The sequence below is a fragment of the Mandrillus leucophaeus genome, unplaced genomic scaffold (assembly GCF_000951045.1).
Source record: "Mandrillus leucophaeus isolate KB7577 unplaced genomic scaffold, Mleu.le_1.0 Scaffold264, whole genome shotgun sequence".
Taxonomy (NCBI): Eukaryota; Metazoa; Chordata; class Mammalia; order Primates; family Cercopithecidae; genus Mandrillus; species Mandrillus leucophaeus.
This window is the reverse complement of record NW_012102743.1, coordinates 1,201,510-1,223,517: the sequence shown is the minus strand read 5'-3', so window position 1 is coordinate 1,223,517 and position 22,008 is coordinate 1,201,510. Positions and strand designations below refer to the sequence as shown.

Here is a 22,008-nt window from a genome sequence, read left to right as displayed (position 1 = left end):
TTCCATACAGTTGTTAAACTTTGGCCTGATGATGTCTTCACTTGGAATGTTCTTCTCTCATCCAGATACAATGCGTTCAGTTCAACCAATGCTTTGTTTTAACGTATTTGCGAGTCTCTGACATCCTTCAGTTTAATTTAGGAAGCTTGTGACTACCTGTCTAGGAAAATCACTTAGACAGTTGCTCCTGTTTCTTAATAATTAGAAAGATCTTATTAATTTGTTAATTTCTGAAGTCCTATATTAAAATTATGGGGATAAGTTGTTTGTTGGCTGGAAAGGGGCACAAAGAACTTTCTGAGGTGATGGAAACATTCTTAATCACGATCTGGGTGGTGGTAACACCACACGTGGATATGCAAAAATTCATCTAGTTGTATACTTAAGATTGATATACTCTAGTGTGTATACATTAAATATAGGACACAAATCCAATCTCTAATTTGTAGTAGTTCAGGAAATATAAAAAAAAAATAGAGAAACCAAGGCAGTTGAAGGAAACAGTTTTTCTGGAAACTGTGAGAATGTGTCACAAAGGAAGGCTGAGGCTTCCTGGGCTCCTTGGGCCAAAATTAGGGGAAGAGTTGGTGCCAGTGCCAGTGACACAAGCTGATTAAAACAGTCGTAACAGGAAGAGTCTTACACGATTCTTCTTCTTTGTGGATTTTTCTGTCTCTTACTGTGTATACCCAATAGGTTTGCTTGGTCATTTTTGTTTGTCTTCTTCAGTCTGAATTCCTGTCCTCCATTCCCATGGCATCAGGGTCAAGGCAGTGAGCAGTGTGGAGAGTCAAAGAAGGGGCATTGGAAGAGGGTACTAGGCACTGGTTGTAAATCAGGTATTTATAAGTCTAGGGGGAAACCTCTACCATAGCCTGGCAGTCAGCCGCAAGGCTGAGATGGTGCTGTTATAGAAATCACCTAGCAAGGGAAAATTCTGGGTCCTCAATCTTATCATGGAATGTGTAGTGGTGCAGCCAATGAACAGGAGTACAGGCCATTCAGGGGAAGAGGAATGCTAATAATCATACCCTAGTGAGGATGAGAGGGGAAACAGAAGAGTGGAAATTTTGTCCAGCCTTCTTGACCACAACTGGCTGGTTACCCAAACTTGAGGTTTTACTTGGGACATATAATAGGGCTTCACTTGTACCATGTAAGCTCCAATTGGACTTGGCACTATTCCTGGTCCTTCGTGGTGGTTTTCTTAAAAAGAATGAGTTATGGGGGAATATTTTCAGTTACATGCTGTACATGAATGTGCATTCCAGAACAACACACACTTCAATAAGTAATGAGATGGTCAGGTGCTATACTGTGTGCCATACCAGGTGTCATCAAGCTGTACCAGTTTCCAGCTACGTGCAAGTTGGAACACCATAGAATTTATACAGCAAATATGCATTAACTTATCATTTGAATGTCATGGAAGGTATCATATTTTATCACTGAAATTAACTTAAAAATTGCATGTTCTGTGTAAAATATGTACATTTAGATCACGATGCCTACTTAGAACATGAAATATTCATGTTCAAATAATGTTGGTATTTGCTCAAATAATGATTGAGGACTATATTTCTTTTTATGTGATGATCCTGATAATAATGTTTTGCTACCATTGTATCCAACTTTTTGATTTTCAATTAATTACCTTTGCAAGTGACTATATAATCTTTCTTTGTAAAATCACTCCATTTGTATCCCTCCTCTTTCAAATCACTTTGATTTTCCCCTGGATCTCCATATGCAGAGTATCTTAAGTGTCTATTTGTAGCAATGATTTCCTCTTTCACTCTATTTCTGAATCTTCTGCTGCTGCCAGGTATTTCTACTTGGGTATCCCAGTGTGGCCTTGAACTATAAAACTGAACTCCTCATCTTCCTGCCTTCTTTCTTCCTCAGAACTCCTTCCGCAAAACCAGCTGTGATTTTTTTTTCCCCTTTTTTCTTAGATTAGAAGCCTCCCAGACATCCTTGACTCCTTTCTCTTACTTTCTCATGGTGTGTAGTCCAGTCAAGCCTGAATTTTACGGGCTCTGTTTCCAACTATTTACCTTCCTGAATCTTCTTTTCCAGCCAGTGGTTTGACTCATTATTTCCTGAGCTTCCTTCCCCTGGCCACACTCCGTGCTCAAGCTCCAGTGTTTCCCACAGAAGTCATTCCTTCCCTTCCTCACCCATCCATCCAGCTCCTGCCCAGACATCAGCACTCTAAAGGCTTACCTCCTCCTCAGTGCCACAGTCTGCCCCACCTCCAGCTTCCTTCTGTGGCTCTTACTGTCTGTATAGGCAATTTCATAATTTAACTTCTAACAGTTTATGACAGTTCTTTCTTGTGATGACTTGAATTGCTTTTCACTTCTTTAGTTTTTCAAATATTCATATGTACAGTTAGACTGTCAGTGCTTCCAGAGTGAGAGTCTTTGCCTTACCTATATGCTCCGTAATGCCTAACATAAACTAACACTAAAGCGAAAATTCTGTGAAGGCCAGAATTTTTATCAGTTTTTTTTCACTAGTAAATCCTTAGCACCTGGCATGTAGTAACTATGTAATAAATATTTGCTATATAAATGGTAAATGTTCAGTAAACGTTAATTGATTTAATATTATTCACACCTGCGACATCCTTTTTTCACTATGACTAAAAGATTATTATAGTGAAAAAGGAAGTGAATGCAATGTATAGCCAGAATCTGCTCAATGGGGCTTGACCACTCCTTCTAAAGAATTATGTTTTCCTGCAGATATTAATGAATGTCAGCTACAAGGTGTATGCCCTAATGGTGAGTGTTTGAATACCATGGGCAGCTATCGATGTACCTGCAAAATAGGATTTGGGCCGGATCCTACCTTTTCAAGTTGTGTTCGTAAGTAATAATCACTTTTTACTCCTATTTTGGATTAATTGTCTTTGGGGTTTTCCCAAAAGAACAGAAATGCTTAGTGGCCAACTGAATGCTTGTAAATATGCGGAAAACCTCATTAATTAAAATGACAAGGAGGGGGCCCGCCTGATGTAGTAAAATAAATCTATATCATGGAACCTTCTCTAAAATGCATTTTTATTGTGGTGATAAAAATATAGTAGCTAAAACTCAGGATAAAGACAAAGCCCACTGAGGAAATACGCTTTGATGGAAAGAAAAGAGGGAATTAAAATGGACATATCAACCTTTCTTGGTACCTGAGAGATGACAGTAGGTTTTTCTGTCATAAATACAGTATTTTAAGGATTCTTTAGGTTGAATTAAACTGTGTCCCAGCTTCTGCCTTTAAGTATTCCAAATTCTGAGTCTCTGGACTCTACTTTAGTGAGATTTCACTTCTTTCTCAATTGCAAGAGTCTGGAAAATAGTTACCAAGGCCCTGTGTTTTAGATTTTCTAATTCAGTTCTGATTTCAGATATTGTCTTGTTCTTTAAGCCCACCAAAATGACCCTATATTATAGTGTTTTGCCTTAAAAATGTTTCTGAGACTTTCCCTTGTTTCTGATAAGGGTAAAAATCCTTCATCAAACCACATGTTCTAATATTGGTTCTGAACTATAGTTTCACCAAAGAGATACTCCCTCTGCATGTAAAGTAATCCATGTAATCACTACAGATCATGTGCCATTAGAGAGGAATGCATTTTAGGTGTAAAGTTCTCAAATGCAGATTTGAGATTTTAAGATTGTCTTATTTTTAAAGTAGTCATGCCCATTATTACAAAAGTAGGTAAGCACTGCAAGGTTTTTTTTTTTTTTTTTCTTCTAAAGAGATGGGGTCTTGCTGTGTTGCCTAGGCTGGACTCAAATCCTGGACTCAAGTGATCTCTGTTCAGCCTGCTGAGTAGCATGACTATAGACGTGGGCCTTGTAGCACTGCAGATTTTTAAAGGTTATATAGAGTTTAAACGGATGCATAGCAGAAAACTATTAGGATAATTTTAAGAGCAATTGTGTATTAGTTTCTTTCCTGCAAGTTTTTTGTTTTTATCTGTCTGTCTGTCTGTCTATCTATCTATCTATCTATCTATCTATCTATCTATCTATCTCTGAGACGGAGTTTCACATATGTCACCCAGGCTGGAGTGCAATGGTGTGATCTCCACTCACTGCAACCTCCGCCTCCCGGGTTCAAACGATTCTCCTACCTCAGCCTCCCAAGTAGCTGGGATTACGGGCATGTGCCACCACACCCAGCTAATTTTTGTATTTTTAGTAGAGACACGGTTTTGCCATGTTGGTCAGGCTGGTCTTGAACTCCTGACCTCAGGTGATCCACCCGCTTCAGCCTCCCAAAGTGCTGGGATTACAGGTGTGAGCCACCATGCCCGACCACTTTTATTTATTTTTTAATGTGGCTTTGGTATATAATGAGCTGCATCTTTCTTGTCCCTAGTTGGAAATTTGCCATTTGGTTGACATGTTCTTCATGAGTATACTGCCATTCATTTTTAACCAAGCTTCTCTAACTCTGTGCCCTAAGGTGAGATATCTACATATCTCATAAATAACATATCTCATAAATAAAATAACTAAAATAAAATAAGGTGATAAAGACAAATATAGTAAAATAAAAATGACAGTCTCATTTATTACTTTTACGTGAGTTTGTTGAGTCTTTTGAAATGTTATTACTAATTACTACTCTTTTCCTTTAAAAACTGTCAACTGCAGATTAGGAAGTTTTACACGTAAGTCCTCTTTTCTGTGTTCTTTTACAGACAGTTTTGATCATGAAGCAGACAGACACCTAATTATAAGGCTTTCCTAACGGGTGGTAAAATTAGACCATAAAATTATGTTTGCACACAAGGTACCTTTGAAACTGATGCAAGGATTTGGAAATTTCAGGCCAAAAATCACATTGTTGATGGTATCCAGATAACTTAGGGGATCATTTTTGGCTGATTTGAATTATATTAACAAAATATTTTAAATCATTTTATAATTTAAGCATAAAGATTGTAGAGTTTGGATATAGAGTTTGTTATGAATGCTTTTCCCCCTCTTTTATAATTTGACTTGTAGTCTGTTTACAATTCTTATATTGAAGGTTGCTGATTAGGTAAACTTGCAGAACTAGTCACAAAATGCTCTGTGAAACTTTGACTAGATCTTATGTCTAGAGTTTAGGGCAGACATCCAGGTTTTAATAAGATTGTAGCAATCTGCCAATGAGATTTTTGAAACACTTGCATATTTCCTTAGCATATTTTCCCTGTCATTGCGCAAATAATTCTGAACTTATTAAACAACCATCCATTCTTATTTGAAAAATAAATAATTCAATTTTACGGTTCAGCTACAACAGCTGAAATGGTAAGTATTAAGAGACGTTTGTTGCTAGTTAAGTGTTCCAGTTGAGAGTTTGAAGTGAAAACCTGGGCTCTTTACCAGTGTTGAGTGAGAAGATTTATTCCTCTTTCCTCTGAATTTACCACATGTAACATCACAGAGACATATAGAGTTCCTTTAGGATTTGCGATTTGAACCAATCCAGTCTGATTTTCGGGTGAATTCTGTGAAGAACTTGATGGGGGAAGTCTGAAGACAGAAAGAATTAGGGAAGAAGGTGATACTTACAGAGGAAAGGAAAAAAATGGAAAGATAATGGTATTTTTGGTAGCCACAGGGAAGTAGCAGAAGAGGACTGGAGATCACACACACGCACGCGCGCGCGCACACACACACAGAGACACATGCAGACACAGGCACTCAACACAGTGGTTGCTAAATGTCTGCTCTGGAGAGAGATAAAACCAGCCAGGGATGAAGCCTGCAGGCAAATGGAGGATACTGACAACATTTGCTAAGACAACATGAATTTAGGCCATATCCAGAGCATACAAGGCGTGGCTGACTCTCTGAACCCCTGCACTAGATTATGCCCAAGGAGCAACGGGAAGCACTTTCTCTTCTTGAATGCACTGAACTGAGGTGAACCCCCCCAGAATTCCTTGGCTCCAGCCAAAGGTTGCAACAATTTCACTTTCTCTCCTTGCTGCTTGCCTTGGCTTAGCCAAGCTAAAAGGAAGAAAGTAGGCAAATGCTGGCATTTGCTGCCTCTGACCTCTATGTTTGAGGCTTAGGATGATGTAGCAGCATTCTCCAGACCTGTTGCTACCTGATTTATGGGGAAAGGTGGAAACTCAAGGACTTTCCAGAGCAAATTCAAGAAAAGTATCATAATCTTTGCGATCGAAGTAGGAAGACTTTCTGGCTTTCTGAACTCCTTCAGGAACTTCAGAGCTCCATGATGAGTGCTGCTGAGAGTGTGTCCATAGGTTCAGTAAAAAGGCCCAGATAAAAGAATTCTGAGCCTGGGCTTTTGCTGTTTCATAGTATTCTTTACCTATGGACTTGGAGCTAGCTGACAGAAGTGGAGGGTTAGAGAGAAGATGTGCTCAGGAGCTTCTGCCGTAGTCCTGGAAGTCATGAGATAAAGGACAAGTGCCTTTTAAAAGCCGGTCTTCATTAGGTACATCATTCATTTGTAATTTCCTGAGCATCTTTATGAGAAACATACCATGCTTATCTTATACACTGGGAAACTAAAGCTAGGAAAGTTTAAGTAGCTTCTCACACAGCTAGTAGCTGAGAGTTGAGATTTAAAACAGGATTTGTGCCTCCAAATTTAGGGTTCTAGATCAGGGGTTAGCAAATTATAGCCCATGGGCCAACTCTGTTTTTGTGAATAAAGTTTAATTGGAACGCAGCCATGTCCATTCATTTACTTACTGTGTGATGCTGCTTTTGTATTACAGCGACAGAGTTGAGAAGCTGCAACAGAAATTGTATGGCCCACAAAGCCTAAAATACTTATTATCTGACACTTAACAGAAAAAGTTTGCTGACGCTCAAGCTAATTAACACTGTCCAATAGAACTATCTGAGATGATGGAAATATTCTCCATCTGTGCCACCTCATACAGCAGCCACTAGTCATATATGGCCTGTGTAACTGAGGAATTGAATTTTTACTTTTATTTAATGTCAATTTTATCCAAAGAGCAACGTGTGGCTAGTGCCTAACATATTGAGTGGCGTAGCTTTGTATCCTTTTTGGCAAAGCCAAATGGGTAAATTAATGCTAGCTTTCCAGCTTTTCCCTTAAAATGGGCTTTCCTTCCAGACTTGATATCTTTATACCCATGGTAACATTGTTGTCCAGAGCACCCTGGCTGGGAGCCTGTGTCATCTTGGTCTCTTCATCTTTTGGTTTCAAAGGATGCCATTTAGTCTTCATAATTTATCTTAGGCCCGTTCTTTTCTTTCTACCTCCTCTGTGGCCATCTCAGATTAGGCCCCTAGCCTCCCTCACTTGGAGGTCTCATGGCACCGTGGCCCAGAGGTGAGACAGAGCTGTACCAACTGCTTGCTCCCAGATTATTACAGTAACAGTGAAAACCATGACAATAATAATTTTTATTGCAAACTTCGTAAATGCCACGCACTGTGCTAAGCACTTTATGTGAATTATCCCATATAATACTCACAAGATCTCCATTGGATTTGTACTGTTATTTTTTCTAATTTAGAAATGAAGGAATTGAGGCACAGAGGGGTTAGGGATCTTTCCAACAGTCAGACAGCCTATAAAGGGTAGAGCCCACATTTGGAACTGGATCTGTCTCACTCCACAAGCTGAACCTTTAGTCAGGAGACAGTAAACAGTCCGAAATGCCAGGAGTAAGTCATTTACTTAAGGAGAACTGATATTTTCATCTCACCGGCCACACTATAGAATAGGTGACCTAACTGCAATGGCCTTGAATTATTGTTGCTTTTATTTTGGTTCTCCATGTATTGTGGTGTTTGTTTGTTTGTTTGTTTGTTTGGTTTGGTTTTTTGAGAGGAAGGCTTGCTCTGCTGCCCAGGCTGGAGTGCAGTGGCGTGATCTTGGCTCACTGCAACCTCCGCCTCCTGGGTTCAAGTGATTGTCCTGCCTCAGCCTCCTGAGTAGCTGAGATTACAGGTGTCTGCCACCACACCCGGCTAATTTTTGTATTTTTAGTAGAGATGGGGTTTCACCATGTTAGCCAGGCTGATCTGGAACTCCTGACCTCAGGCGATCTGCCCACCTCGGCCTCCCAAAGTGCTGGGATTACAGGCATGAGCTTCCACCCCCAGCCATGAATTGGTTTTTAATGACACATTTCCCAGTCGGAGTGCCCAGTGGTTCTTACTGCCCTGGGAAAGCTGCCTCTCAGACTCCTCATAGCAGCTTTACCTACTTCCTAGACCTGCATCCTAACACTCATCCTCATAGATACTAAGCTGTGAAGGGATTAACTGCTAATGTGGAATTTCATCCAAGAAATAATTAAGGATATTACAGATGTGGGTGGGAGTGATTGCAGACTAGTAAGGTTAGCTAGATCTTTATACCCTTGCTGTTTTCTGAAATCCTCCCTACTTTTCAGCTTCTTTTAAGTACCAGATTAATTAATATCTGCTTAATATTTGTCGTTCACATTTTAACCCACTTATGCCTAGTGTTCCATTATTGGAATGCTAAGCTTGTGGGAGTTATTTACTGCTCAAGGTCGTTGCAGTAGGTCTGATTTTTCACACACACACACACACACAATTTGCAACTTTCAGCATAAATGGATCAATACATTAGAGTAGTATGTCTTTGAAAGTATAATGTGAGTTTATTATATGATCCTATAATTAAGGCCATAATTAAATATAAGTTGCTTAATGTATCACTGAGGAACCCAAGCGATAGTACCTTAGCTTTTTACTGTTGTTTTGTAATTGAATTGCCATCACCATGGGCTCTGTGGTTATGATTCAGTACTGTACTTGGGTACAAAGCTATATGCTTGTGACCAGTTTGAAAATTTGTCTTATGTCTCTAGCCAAGAGCAAAAAAAAATTACTTTCCTGGTGAATGTTGCATTTTCAGTAGGTTTTATGCTTCTGAAGTGCTTTTGCCTTTAGATAAAGTATCAGAATCTTTTTGCTGTAATTTTAGTGACACATCCTGCACAAAATAGGATCTGACAAAGTGCTATTTCAGTGTACATACATGTAAGAGCCTACAGGCACCCTTCATTATCACTCCTCAGTTTTATTCGATTCTAGAGCTGTTTCCCCTCTTCCTTTGAAATCTTTTGGCATTTCTAGTTTTCTTTAGTATAGCATAAAACCTTATGACTCAGTAGAATATATAATCACATGTACCATATTTTAAATAATAAATGTAGTGCACTAATGTGTTATCCTTTACAATTAATCTTCCAATCTGAGGTTAAAGATGTTCAGACAATAGCAACACCAATCTTACATCATTCTGGGTAGCATCTTGTTTCTGGGTTTATGCATCATGTTGACCAGAGTGTGAAAATACTAGAGATGTTTAATAAAATAAACAGAATGCAAGTCATTTGAAATGACAAAAGAACAACAGGCAATGTAGGTACTAAAATAGGGGCAGTTTTAAATGGCACACCCTGTCAGGTATATGTGGCATAAATGAACAGTTTTGGCTTCAAATAGTTGTAGATGAAAGAAAATGTGAATCATGAAAGCATCAGTAAAATTTAGATATGGGAGAGGCTTTAAAGTAGTTGACTAGAGGCATCTGGTGCTCACCTCCGCCACAAAGAAGAACCAAAATAGTAAGTAGATAATCACACTTCGAACAGATCACCTAACAGAGAACACTGAAGTTCAATAGAGAAGTGACAGGAAACACCTAAGGCAGGGAAGGAGAGGGAACCAAGGCAGCCTGCTCGGCCAGGATTAGCTGGGAGCCTGGGGAGGCTCCCCAGTGTGAGGAAAGGGTAAATGAGAGACCTCCAGTGATCCACATTCCCATGTGAATTCCTGCAATCCTAGCCACAGGAGAGCCCTTTGGCCCTCACAGACTCTGAGACTAACCTAGGGAGCTGCCTAGAGACCTCGTGATGGAATTGCTGCTGAAAGGGAGCTCCCGCACGCTGGGTCCCACACACACCTTCTGAGTCTTAAGCAGGTCCCACCGCCACTGGCACCTGAGCACTCCTCTCAGAGGCCCAGGCCAGGCCCACCCAATGTACCACTACCATCACAGCTGGCACTCACCTGTACGTACCACCTGTGGGCCTGGGGACTGGCCTGCCCAGCCCATTGCAGCCACTGACAACACCAGCATGGACTGCGTGGGAAGCAGAGGGTTGTCTCACCACTGCTACTGCCATCACCTGTGCTATACCCACTGCCCAGGGACTTGAGGACCTGCCTGGCTAACTACTATCGCTGCTGGCACCTAAGCAAGCCATGTAGAGACCCAAGAATTGGCCCACTTGGACCCACTAACACCAGTGCCCGTGTACTCTGCCCTCGGGCCTAAAGACAAACACACTTGGCCCACCTCTGCTACCACTGGGGCCTGAGGACTGGCCCACCTGGTAGCCTCCTCAGCAAAATTTTATCACAGAATCCACTAGCAACTGTACCTTAAGGCAATGCAGAAATCATAGACACCACTGATGCCATTTACAGCTGAAGAAATCCTATGGAGACTACACTACTGCGTGTACCCAGAATCAAAGCCAAAGTGCCCTGCCCAGATAGCACCACAGATAACATCTTCAGGAAGTCCTCCCCTAAAAAAGATGATAGAGGAATTGGGTAAGGGAAAGGCAAGTCAGAAAACCTCATTTGGATGGTGATATGATAGAGAAGAGCCCTGGTTGGGTTTGGGGAATGGGCAGAGGGGGGACACCAAACTGTCTGATTCAGCACCTTTGACTTGACCTGGACCTGGTTCTGTAGAACACACTCCATTCATATTTGCATTAGAAGATGAACTTCTTGAAGGCAGGGCTGTCTTTTGCTTATTTTCATATTTGCCGTGCGTGCCTAGCAGTGTATTAGCTGTTAGGTTGATGAACTCTTATCTACTAAACGCATTGCAGAAGATTAGGATTAAGGTTTAGATATTGGATGCCTATAGCCTCATATACTTTTGCAGTGTTTTCTGAGGAGCTGAGCACATCATCTCTTCCTTCTCCAGTGTGCTGTCTGGCTAGAACAGGGGCCTTGTCTGGCACTCCAAATCAGAAGCCACTTTCTGCCTCCTGTTCATGTTCACTGGCCTAGGGTGAGACCTGACGGGCCCTGCAAGCTCTCACTTCCCTGGGGTGAGAAGAGCAGATGCTGGCTTGCAGCATCAACCATGTTCCTCATTCTCCAAAGTGCCTGATTATTCATTAAATGCTGCCCCAGAATTATCTCTACTGTGGTTAAATATTGAAAACTAGGTAGTGATTTTGATAGTAGGTGACTAGGTTTATTTGGAAAGGTGGGTTTTTTTGTTGAAATTTTTCTCTTCATTATGCACACATACCTAATTGCATGCTTGCTAAAATGGAAGAAGGGACCAGAGAGGGACAGGGACAATCACTGTCATAACTTTTGGTGCCCTGACTCTAAAACTCATATGGTAAACTGATTTTTCATCAGAAAGGTGATGCTCTTAATCTAGACAGATTTATCCTGCAGTATGGTTTTTAATTCATACCTTAGGGTTCATTTTACTATCATTTGGAAAGCCAATGTAGTTTTGGTTTCTCATGTAATGTCAGGCTTTATCTCTCTGCTTCAGCTGATCCCCCTGTGATCTCGGAAGAGAAAGGGCCCTGTTACCGACTTGTCAGTTCTGGAAGACAGTGTATGCACCCTCTGTCTGTTCACCTCACCAAGCAGCTCTGCTGTTGTAGTGTGGGCAAGGCCTGGGGCCCACACTGTGAGAAATGTCCCCTTCCAGGCACAGGTAAGACATTTTCAGCTGTATGCGCACATAGATTCCCAGCCACATGAGTACACAGGACAACTTTGGCAACTTGGGTCATTTTTTGTTTCTGACTTTAATTTTTAATAATACATTGTAAATACTTTTATCACTTTTATAGAAACTGTACACATACAATGTTGAATCAGTGGGAAAAAAATATGTACGAAGAGATTTTTCCCATTTAAGTGTGATATCAGACTTCCTTTTGAATATTAAGAAATGCCATTATATTTTATCTTCAATTTCCAGGACTCTGAGTCTGATACTTAAGTGTAGAGAGACCAGAAGGCTCTGTTGGGCCATGTGCTTTCCTAATGATTGGCTGCTCATCAATTCACAGTAACTGGACTTGGGGCAGGTTGATTCATTTACTCATTTACTGAGTATCATGCTTAATTTCTTTAATTGGAAATGGAGGGAATTATATTCATGATTGAATTTACGCTATGAAGATTAATAACTTAAGGACAGATCTTGCCAAAACTCCTGAAAACTTCTGTGGGAGTTGAGTATTAAGAAGTAGATTATTCTTTATCCTTCGATTTGGTACATAATTGCCTTATGCCCTGAGAATGCAAATTTCTCTCTTTAAATACCTTACTTCTACCAATGAACCACCAACTTCTCAAGCAAGATGAAGTAGAGTTAAGTGGAAGAGAAAGAAATGCAACCTGAAATCATTAGACCTGATATTAACAAGGAATGGCCTCAATTTCACTTACTTGGGGTAGACATTAAATGGTCTCCTCAATTGCATGTTGGATAAGATGCTTTCCACGTGGGAAAGTGTCTTAACTGTCACAGGGCCATGTAATGTCTTAAAGCTGTAACTTACACCATAGCAGACAAGATTTAAATATAAGTATTATGACTCACCTTTGTTCATGGTTAGAACCAGAAAGAACTGCGTTAAGGCAAAGGATAATACAACATTGATGGTATATTGGTAGACTAGATAATTTTAGGCCTCCAAAAGGTCCCAGTACCCTCTTGTGCCATCTGATCCATTTTTTTTCTTTTTTCTTTTTTCTTTTTTTTTTTTTTGAGATGGAGTCTCGCTCTGTTGCCCAGGCTGGAGTGCAGTGGCGTATCTTGGCTCACTGCAAGCTCAGCCTCCTGGGTTCATGTCATTCTGCTGCCTCAGCCTCCCAAGTAGCTGGGACTACAGGCGCCCACCACCACGCCCAGCTAATTTTTTTTTTTTTTTGTATTTTTAGTAGAGACAGAGTTCCACTATGTTAGCCAGGATGGTCTTGATCTCCTGACCTTGTGATCTGCCCACCTCAGCCTCCCAAAGTGCTGGGATTACAGGCGTGGATACTCATTATTAAAAATTAATCAAGTAAATAATCTTTATAATTTATAGACACGTTTCTCATGAAGTTCAGTTTTTAAAGCTTTCAGTTTGTGAATTTATTATGCATATTATTGTGTGTCTGTATAATGTGTTTTTAATTTAAAAATTTTTTTTTAATTTTTAGCTTTTAAGTTCAGGGGTACAAGTGGAAGCTCAATTTTGATGGCTTTGTAATCCTTACATGAAGGATAAATTGACATGGTGACTGTAACTCAGGGATACTCCTCTAGTACTATCAATAAATTTGAAAATAATATTCAAGATAAAATTTTTGCACTGAATTTTTGGTTATATGGTGATTTTCACTAAAAATATTTAGTTCATTAATTCTTTAAACTTGGTTCTTAAAATCATGTTTTCTTCTAGAAACATCTTTCCAAGTAAAAATTGTTTTTCCTAGTTAAACATAAGAATGAGGTTCTACCGTTTAGTGTGTGATCCTTAGAAAAACAATATTTTAGCATACTATAAGCAGTATTTTTAGAGTTTCCTTTTTATTGAGAACTAATTTTAGGTCCCAGACATCCAATAGAAGATCTCTTGTTCAGGGAAAGTGAGACATGACTTATTTTACATTCAATTTTAAAAGTAGAAATAAAAAAGTTAACCATAAGCTCCTTGGTGTCTGCATTTGGTAATTTGCCTCCAACACCAACACCAAAGGGATTAGGTGGATTTTTCCTCTGAAGGCCACACACTGCCTTACCCTACTTCTCCCCCTTGCCTTTCCCCTTCACTACTCATCGGGATTATGCTGTGGAGGTTAGCAAATCACATGTGCTGAGTCTACTTTTTTTTTTTTTTTTTTTTTTTTAGTACTGTGTCTCACACTTGACACTCAGACATGAAAATGATTCCATGCGGGAAGGCAAGTGGCATTCTGAACTCTGAGTCTACTTTTTTTTTTTTTTTTTTTTTTAGAATACAAAACCATTTTTTTTCTGGCAATGATAGAGATTCCAGTGCACAGGATAGCTCCTTGGCCTCTGGGTAATTAAATGAGCTGGTCACGGCCAGGCTTTTGCCCAGCTGTTGTTCCTTTACTTGAAAATAGCTGCATCTTGATTTGGCATTTCCCTTCTTTCTCGATTTCTACCTATCATCTCCAGCATGTCTCACTTCTCTAGACTCCTCCCCACTATTCCGAGATTCTCCCCTTCAGAAACACTTCCCCTTTTCAGTCTTCCGTAATCGACATCCTCTTACCAGCTGATACATGGCATTTTGGTGGAGCCCTTTGTGTTCTTCAACTGGAAACAAACCGTGAGGATTTCAGCATCTCATTTCCCTGAATAGTGATTTTTTTTTTTCCTTTGGTAACCTTATGGCTCTTCATCAATGTCACTGAGTTCTTTGTTAATAACTAATGAAATTACATCAAAGTGGGGAGAAAAGCCTGATTTTTGCAAATAACACTTATACTTACAACATGAGATATATAATACATATAGTGTCTTCTATATATAAAATATCTCCTAATGTATAACCTAATATATATAATATTTTCTAATTGGTTGCTGATATATATGGGATGGAGGGCTAACTACATATATATATAGTTACCTCTATCCATGGTTATGCATCAATGGATTCAACCCAATTGGTTGGTTGCATCTGTGGATGCAGAACTGGATGTGGAGGGCTGATCAGACTATGCAATTTTATGTAAGGGACTTGAGCATTGCAGATTTTGGTATCCACAGCGGGTATCCTAGAACTAATCACTCATGGATACTGAGGGATGACTATGTATATAATATGATATATAAAATATATGCTAAGTATATGCTATACATAATATGTATATTCTGATTTGGTAGGATAAGGAATTACCAGATGGAAAAATGTTTAGTAAAAAAAAGAGTTGTACTTTTTTCTGTAAATATGCAAGTTTATCAGAAATTCAAGCAATTTGCTTACATTTTGCACCTGTTTTTGAAGTTTTAAAATGTAACTATATTAGTGATGATTTATTAAGAGCTATTCATCATGATATTTTCCTCTGTATAAGTTTGCACTGTTAGATTTTTAAAAGGAATATTTTCCCATCCCAAATCTAGCTGCTTTTAAGGAAATCTGTCCTGGTGGAATGGGTTATACGGTTTCTGGCGTTCATAGACGCAGGCCAATCCATCACCATGTAGGTAAAGGACCTGTATTTGTCAAGCCAAAGAACACTCAACCTGTTGCTAAAAGTACTCATCCTCCACCTCTCCCAGCCAAGGAAGAGCCAGTGGAGGCCCTGACCTTCTCCCGGGAACACGGGCCAGGAGTGGCGGAGCCAGAAGGTGAGAGTGGTAATGGATCATGGACTCTAGACATCTCTCTGTGTGTCTTTGCTTTGACTTCCCTGTTTATAACCCTCTAGAACAGAGTTTCTCAGCATCAGCCCTATTGACATTTTAGAGTGGATAATTATTTGACTAGGGGCTGCCCTGTGTATTGTAAAATGTTTAGCCACTGCTCTAGAATAATATGTACCTAGTAGATAACAATATTCCATGGTAATTTCAGAATGTCGTCCTGCTATTTGGGGGCTACTTTATCTTGGCATTTATTCCTGGAGAGTGATCTAGATCCTTCAGGGAATAGCCCTAATTCATTTCTTGTCTAGAAGGCCATTTAACAAATATTTATTTGTGAAGTGGAATCCACAGACTTTCAAAGTTAAAGCGTTAAAGTCTAATGGGCAGTCAGGGATCATGGAGGGTGAAATGAAGGAAGCTAAGAAATTGTCAGTTGAAGAGATCTGGTGACCACCTCGTGTGGTTCTTCCGTTTACCCTCTGAGGAACCTGAGACCTAGAGAGGGGACATGACTTGCCAGATGTCATATAGAGAATATGTAATGCGACCTGTGCCCACGGAGCACCTTTTCTCAAGGAAAGAGTTGAAGGCCTTCTACTTGAGAGGGAGTCTAGAGACAATGGACTTTGACTCTCTCTCTTTGACATTCAGGATGTGGGGTCATCCCTGTCTCTTTATATAAACCAACAGTATCTGATACTTCACATATCTTGCTTACAAAAAATGTTCACCTCAGAAGGAACACACCTTTTAGATTTGTATGGAATAGACATATTTTCTCTAATAAAGCTCCTGTTGGCTTTTCGCAGTTGATTCTTAGGTCAGAATTCAGGGGGCCACTTTTGGGTGCTGTTGAGGAGATAGAGTGCCCAGGCTAGTGTTGTGTTGGGAGCTTGCCACAGCCGCCTTCTTGGTAAGGCAGGCTTTTTTTCTGAGCTCTGAACGTTTGTGTGTTCTGGCCTATTTGAGTCTATGCTTTCACTCACTGCATTTCTCCCTCGGTAAGGCAGAACAGACAGAACCTAAGCTGGAATCGACAGTTTTAATCAGTTTGCCCCTAGACAGTTAGTGTCATGGCCAGATGTTTGCAACTGTTCATTGATTGCACAGGCAGGAGGAAATGGGCCGTAGTTCCAGATTTTGCCTCAAGACCTTCTTGGTGGTGGGTTAGGCAGAATAAAAGATTAATTGACTTTCTCCAACCCCAAGAATATTACAACAATGATTTTAATTTGTCTGGTACCCTGATTGCTTTCAGGAGTGCTCCTACCCAACCTGTAAACTAATGTTTGTGGAGACATTGATTAACTTATGAGAAAAATCCTGGTGAATGTTGATCTAGGGCTTTAGAACTAATTGATATGAAGGACCGATTAATGAAAAGCAAGCCTTTAAAAATACAAAGGCATCACCAACATCCTCACAATAACCTTTATGATTGTGTAATGTATAATTTGTTCAGTATATTGATTCTAATCTCTTAATTGGCCCTTCCTGGCTTGTGAAATACTTTTTTGTAATTTAGTTAGCATATCTTTCTGAAAATATTCACGGGCTTCATTGAAGATTGGAATACATCAAGAATGCAGCACATGCTCTCATGTCTCTTATTGAAATCAGTGACATTCTTTTTTAACATTGACACCAGAAAGCGTTGCAAACATTATATACCGTAAGGATAAGCCTTTAACCAATTAATGAAAACGTTTGTTTTCTAACATATGGAAAGTTCCACATAATTGAGATAAGGCATAAAATGATATACCGGAAAGTTTTGCCTTCTTTAGCTTTTTTGTTTAATTTTGATTTTGAAAGAGTTTGCAAGACTTATTCACGTCTCCATGTGCTCCAGTAGCTGAGGAGTAACAGCACTGAGGGTTCTCTGTTAGTCATGTGTAAAATTCCCTAAAATGGCAGATGATCCTAATTCTGCATTTGCTGTAGTTTGATTCTTAATCCTTTTGCGGAGATACTGGACTTCTATTGCTTTTTAAAAATTGAAAGATTTTTAAGACTGAATTGTCTTAAATGATACTAATACCGTTTTTCTTTTCTGGTTTTAGTGGCAACTGCACCCCCTGAAAAGGTAATTTATTCATTGTTGGCAAGTCTTTTTGTTTTCAACCCTCCAAATGATTTTCTATTAGAATATGTATGGATTTTTTAGACTTAACTTTAGTAACATCTCTATTGTGCATCATTTGGTTTAAGTTAATATAGCATTTAGTTATTCAAAAAAATTTATTGAGCCATTGTTATAGACTGGGACTATTCTCAGTGTTAGGAATACAATAGAGAACAAATAGGACAAAACTCTCTAATGAAGCTTCAATTCTAGTGAGAAGAAAATGAGGAACTAATGAGAATCAAGGGCATAAATAGAATTCAGTGTCACCTGATGACCTGGACCATCTGTGAAAGAAAGGCTGTGACATGCTTAGATAAGCATGTATTCTTAGAGCATATAAATAGTGAGGTACTTCTTAATTCAACTAAAATTTAACATACATATTTGAATTGAGTTGAATAAGAACAGAACTTACACTTAAAAGTTACAATCAAATACTAGAATGTTGCTTTTTGAAAAGTCAGTCTGTTGGCTTTTGGGCATAGAATGGGGCTATGAATTGTGAGACATTTTAGTAGCAAATGTAAACATTTACTGGATCTAAGTCCTATTTATGTAATATTGTTCCTTCTCTGAATCTGGCTTTCTTTATTTAATGAAAACATTCATTTTCATTAAATGAATGAACTTTATATCGAGAACTACTATGATATATTGCTAGACTAAATTATCATTGCATTTTGAAATGGGATCTCAATGTACATAACAGGATTTAATTTTCTTTTTATCTCCTTCTCCATAATAACTACATGAAAATTAGGTAATTATTAAATATGTATATATTTATGTATCATTCTTTAAGCTGACAAGAATGCATTGTTAGAATTTAGATGAGGCAATGCGTACATAAATTATTTTAAATAGTATTCTAAATCTTTATCTTATAATTATGGGATAGAATAACATAAATGTCATAATGTAAGTGCTGAAATAATCAAGAAAAAGAGACTGACGATTTTGGAGTGATAGCACTTGTCCAGAAAGAGGTTATAGTATTTTGAGCCCAAAAAAAGTGTAACAGATATGCATACTTTATGTGTACTTTTGAAACTCTTAGCATCTCTAAAGATCAGTCACAGAGAGTAGTTTGCAATTTTGTTGATTTTGAATTTAGTTCTGGTTGATATATGGAAGTAATTATTTAGCTTGTAGGTGGGCCAGCCAGCAGCCTGGCAGTCTCATCATAACTCAGTTCTTCTGTCTTTATGATTGAATTTTATAACTTTCATTAAAAATCTAAAAGAGATCCTAAAAAATTGTCTTGTATACTTTTACTGCATTTTATTTGGGGAGGAGAGAGTACAAAAAATGCAGTCATAGCCTTTGTTGTCTTGGTACTTACAAAAGTCTCATGATGTTATGTGATGGATGAAGAAAAGAGGGGATGCCCAGGATGTGCAAAGGTGTGGTGGAGGGGACAGCCAGGCTCATGAAAGACTTGGTCAGAAACAGAATTAGGGACTGCTTTAGAAAGCTAGAGTACCAAACTGCCATTGTAAATCAGTAGGGAAATACCCTGAGTCTCGACTGGACCCTATTTGTTAAATGTAGAAGTGGTGTAGATTAGGAAGTCTGCTGCCTCACAGTGATGGGGAAAATTCTGTCTGTAAACTGCAGGAGTGGATTAACACCTGATCCTGGTCTGTTCCTTGTTGGCATTGGCCATGGCTGCAGGGAATGGGGTGTAATAGAGACTGGTTGAGGTCATCTCTAGTAAGTAATAGAAAGCTAGTCTATATTCTTAAGAAGACAGAGGAAATGTGGGGAAAACTGTTAAGTGCTCAATATTTGTAGGAGATGAATTTTGGTAGGACTACTCAAGTTAAGAAGAAAGAGGAAACCAATTAGATTATTACAGTAAACTGAAAATGAGAGTGAGTCCAGCCTAGGAAGGTGGGGTCTATGGATATGAAAAAGGGTGAACAACTATAAGAAAAAAGTATCAGTGGATGGGGCTTTCAATGAAGAATGAAAGAGAGAGGACTAAAAAGTGACTTTAAGTCTGGATGGGACAGATTAATGACTGTGGCATTGACAGAAATCAAGTTGGAATGAGAGCCTGGATGGTTTTGGAAGGGTGGGCTGGAGGTATCTGTGGGATACCTAAATGGACTTACTCTGTAAGCATTTATGCTTGCAAAGTTGGATTTGTGATGAGATATTCAGGCAGACTATCTTAGAAAAAGCAGAAAAGAGGTGATACTTGAAGCCAGGAGAAGAGGATAAGAGGTTAACAGAGGCCAGAGGAGTAAGCTTTCTGGAGGAGGACAGAACCAAGTAACTCGATGAATACTTGAATGTAGTGATGATATGAGCTCTCTGGTCCCATCTGGTGTGAGTGAAGTCTCAGATCCTTAACTAGGCTAATTGTTCAGTTGGCATGAGCCCTGCACAGTTATAACTGGAAGCTGAGCCGTGGATGATGGACTGCTTCTTTGCTTGAGGTCCAGGGGACAAGCTTGGGCACCAAAATGCATGATAAAGCCCCAAATCCTTCTCCAAGCCAGCAGATTTCTGTTGCTCTGCCTGGCTACCACTGTTCAGAAAGCTGGAGTTGTAAAGTTATCAGATGTGAGGTTAAAGGAGGCCGTAGTGACTGACTGGTTTAAAATATTTTAACTTACCATGTGTTCTTTGTTATGGCACATCTGCTATATTCATTATTTAATCTGCAAACTGTGGCTGGTCATCTCAGTGGCCACATGTGAATGAGGCAAAGGTTTAGTCCTCTTTGGGGGTTAGTTTTGCCCTATTGCAGACCAAATATGGACCCCTGGGCCAAGACATTTACTTACAAGGTCAGACTTTGGGCCTCAGGGAAATGGCTGAGGATATGTGCATGGATCAGCACCACTGGGAAAAGTTTAGGGCTTCCCATAGTAGCATCACATCAATGGTTCTTTTTTTTTTTTTTTTTTTTTTTTTTGAGCCAGAGTCTCGCTCTGTCACCAGATACTTCTTTGCCTTTCTAAGAATATAATTAATTAAATAAAAATAGATGTGGGAAACTAAAAATAATTTCCACTTTCAACTCTTTTTTTTTCTTACTCTCTTTTAAAATACAACCATCCAGGAAATAGCTTCATTGGATCAAGAGAAAACCAAACTTGAGCCTGGTCAACCCCAGCTGTCTCCAGGCATTTCAACTATTCATCTGCATCCACAGTTTCCAGGTAGCCTGTGTTGATCTGTGCTGTTTGTCAGAGTATTCTGAATAAAAATGTAAGACGGGAAATTTTTGTCTTTGATTTTGTTTAGTAAATTACTAGGCTTCATAACTGAAGTTCAGTGTTAAGTATAGTAATATACTTATATAATGTTAGCATAATTACAGCATTGTAAGTATTGCAGTGGTAAAGATAAGAGTTTTTTTACTGCTTTCTGTGATCCGGAGTGGTATATACTATTCAAACATTATCGATGGTTATCATTTGATGAACGATCATTTTTCTTGGCTTCTGCATCACTCTTAGATATTCTTGCTAAATGTTGAACCCAGAGCTATAGATTAATACCATGAGCCTTAGGACATAGAACAGTTCTTCATATCTGAGAAATGCTGTGATATATTGCTAGACTAAATTATCCTTGCGTTTTGAAATGGGATCTCAATGCACATTAACAGACTTTAATTTTCTTTTTATCCTCTACTTTCTCATATAGTAGTGATTGAAAAAACATCACCTCCTGTGCCTGTTGAAGTAGCTCCTGAAGCTTCTACGTCTAGTGCCAGCCAAGTGATTGCACCTACTCAAGTGACAGGTTGGTGCAGTATTTTTACGTTATACATCACGTGGAGGAGACGTGGGGCTGAGCTTCATTTTAAATGTAGTATCAGTTGTATAAGCTTGCTCATGGCAGGGTTAGCCATAAGAGCAAATATTTGGAAATCATCTAAATACAGGTAAAAAGGAGGAGTATGTGTAAATAAATTATAGTACATATGAAACGGAATATCACATAGTATTAAAATAATGTTTGAAAAGAGTAGTTAATATCATGAGGAAATATGGCATAATCTTTGTTAATAAATACAGAATACAGGCTGGGTGCAGTGGCTCATGCCTGTAATCCCAGCACTTTGGGAGGCTGAGGCAGGTGGACCATGAGCGGATCATGAGGTCAAGAGGTCAAGATCATCCTGGCCAACACGATGAAACCCCGTCTGTACTAAAAATACAAAACGTTAGCCAGACTTGGCGATGCACACCTGTAGTCTCAGCTACTTGGAAGGCGGAGGCAGGGGAATCGCTTGAACCCAGGAGGCAGAGATTGCAGTGAGCCAAGATCGCACCACTGCATTCCAGCCTGGTGACAGAGCGAGACTCTGTCTAAAAAAAAAGGCCAGGCACGGTGGTTCACGCCTGTAATCCCAGCACTTTGGGAAGTCAGTGTGGGCAGATCACTGGGTCAGGAGATTGAGAACATCCTAGCTA

At 39.3% G+C, this 22,008-nt stretch overlaps 1 protein-coding gene across 5 annotated transcripts in view; it reads left to right on the top strand.

Moving 5' to 3' along the window:
* LTBP1 (latent transforming growth factor beta binding protein 1) overlaps positions 1–22,008 on the top strand; it is a 398,449-nt gene that overhangs the window by 230,475 nt on the left and 145,966 nt on the right. For 2 of the 5 annotated variants that reach the window (XM_011984234.1, XM_011984233.1), the window contains exons 6-11: positions 2,751–2,873; positions 11,593–11,760; positions 15,358–15,426; positions 17,508–17,530; positions 20,646–20,745; positions 21,236–21,334. In XM_011984234.1, coding sequence (XP_011839624.1) covers positions 2,751–2,873; positions 11,593–11,760; positions 15,358–15,426; positions 17,508–17,530; positions 20,646–20,745; positions 21,236–21,334 — 582 coding nt within the window. Of the gene's footprint in view, positions 1–2,750; positions 2,874–11,592; positions 11,761–15,198; positions 15,427–17,507; positions 17,531–20,645; positions 20,749–21,235; positions 21,335–22,008 lie in introns of all 5 variants that reach the window. The other 3 variants (XM_011984232.1, XM_011984231.1, XM_011984230.1) reach the window with 2 other exon arrangements.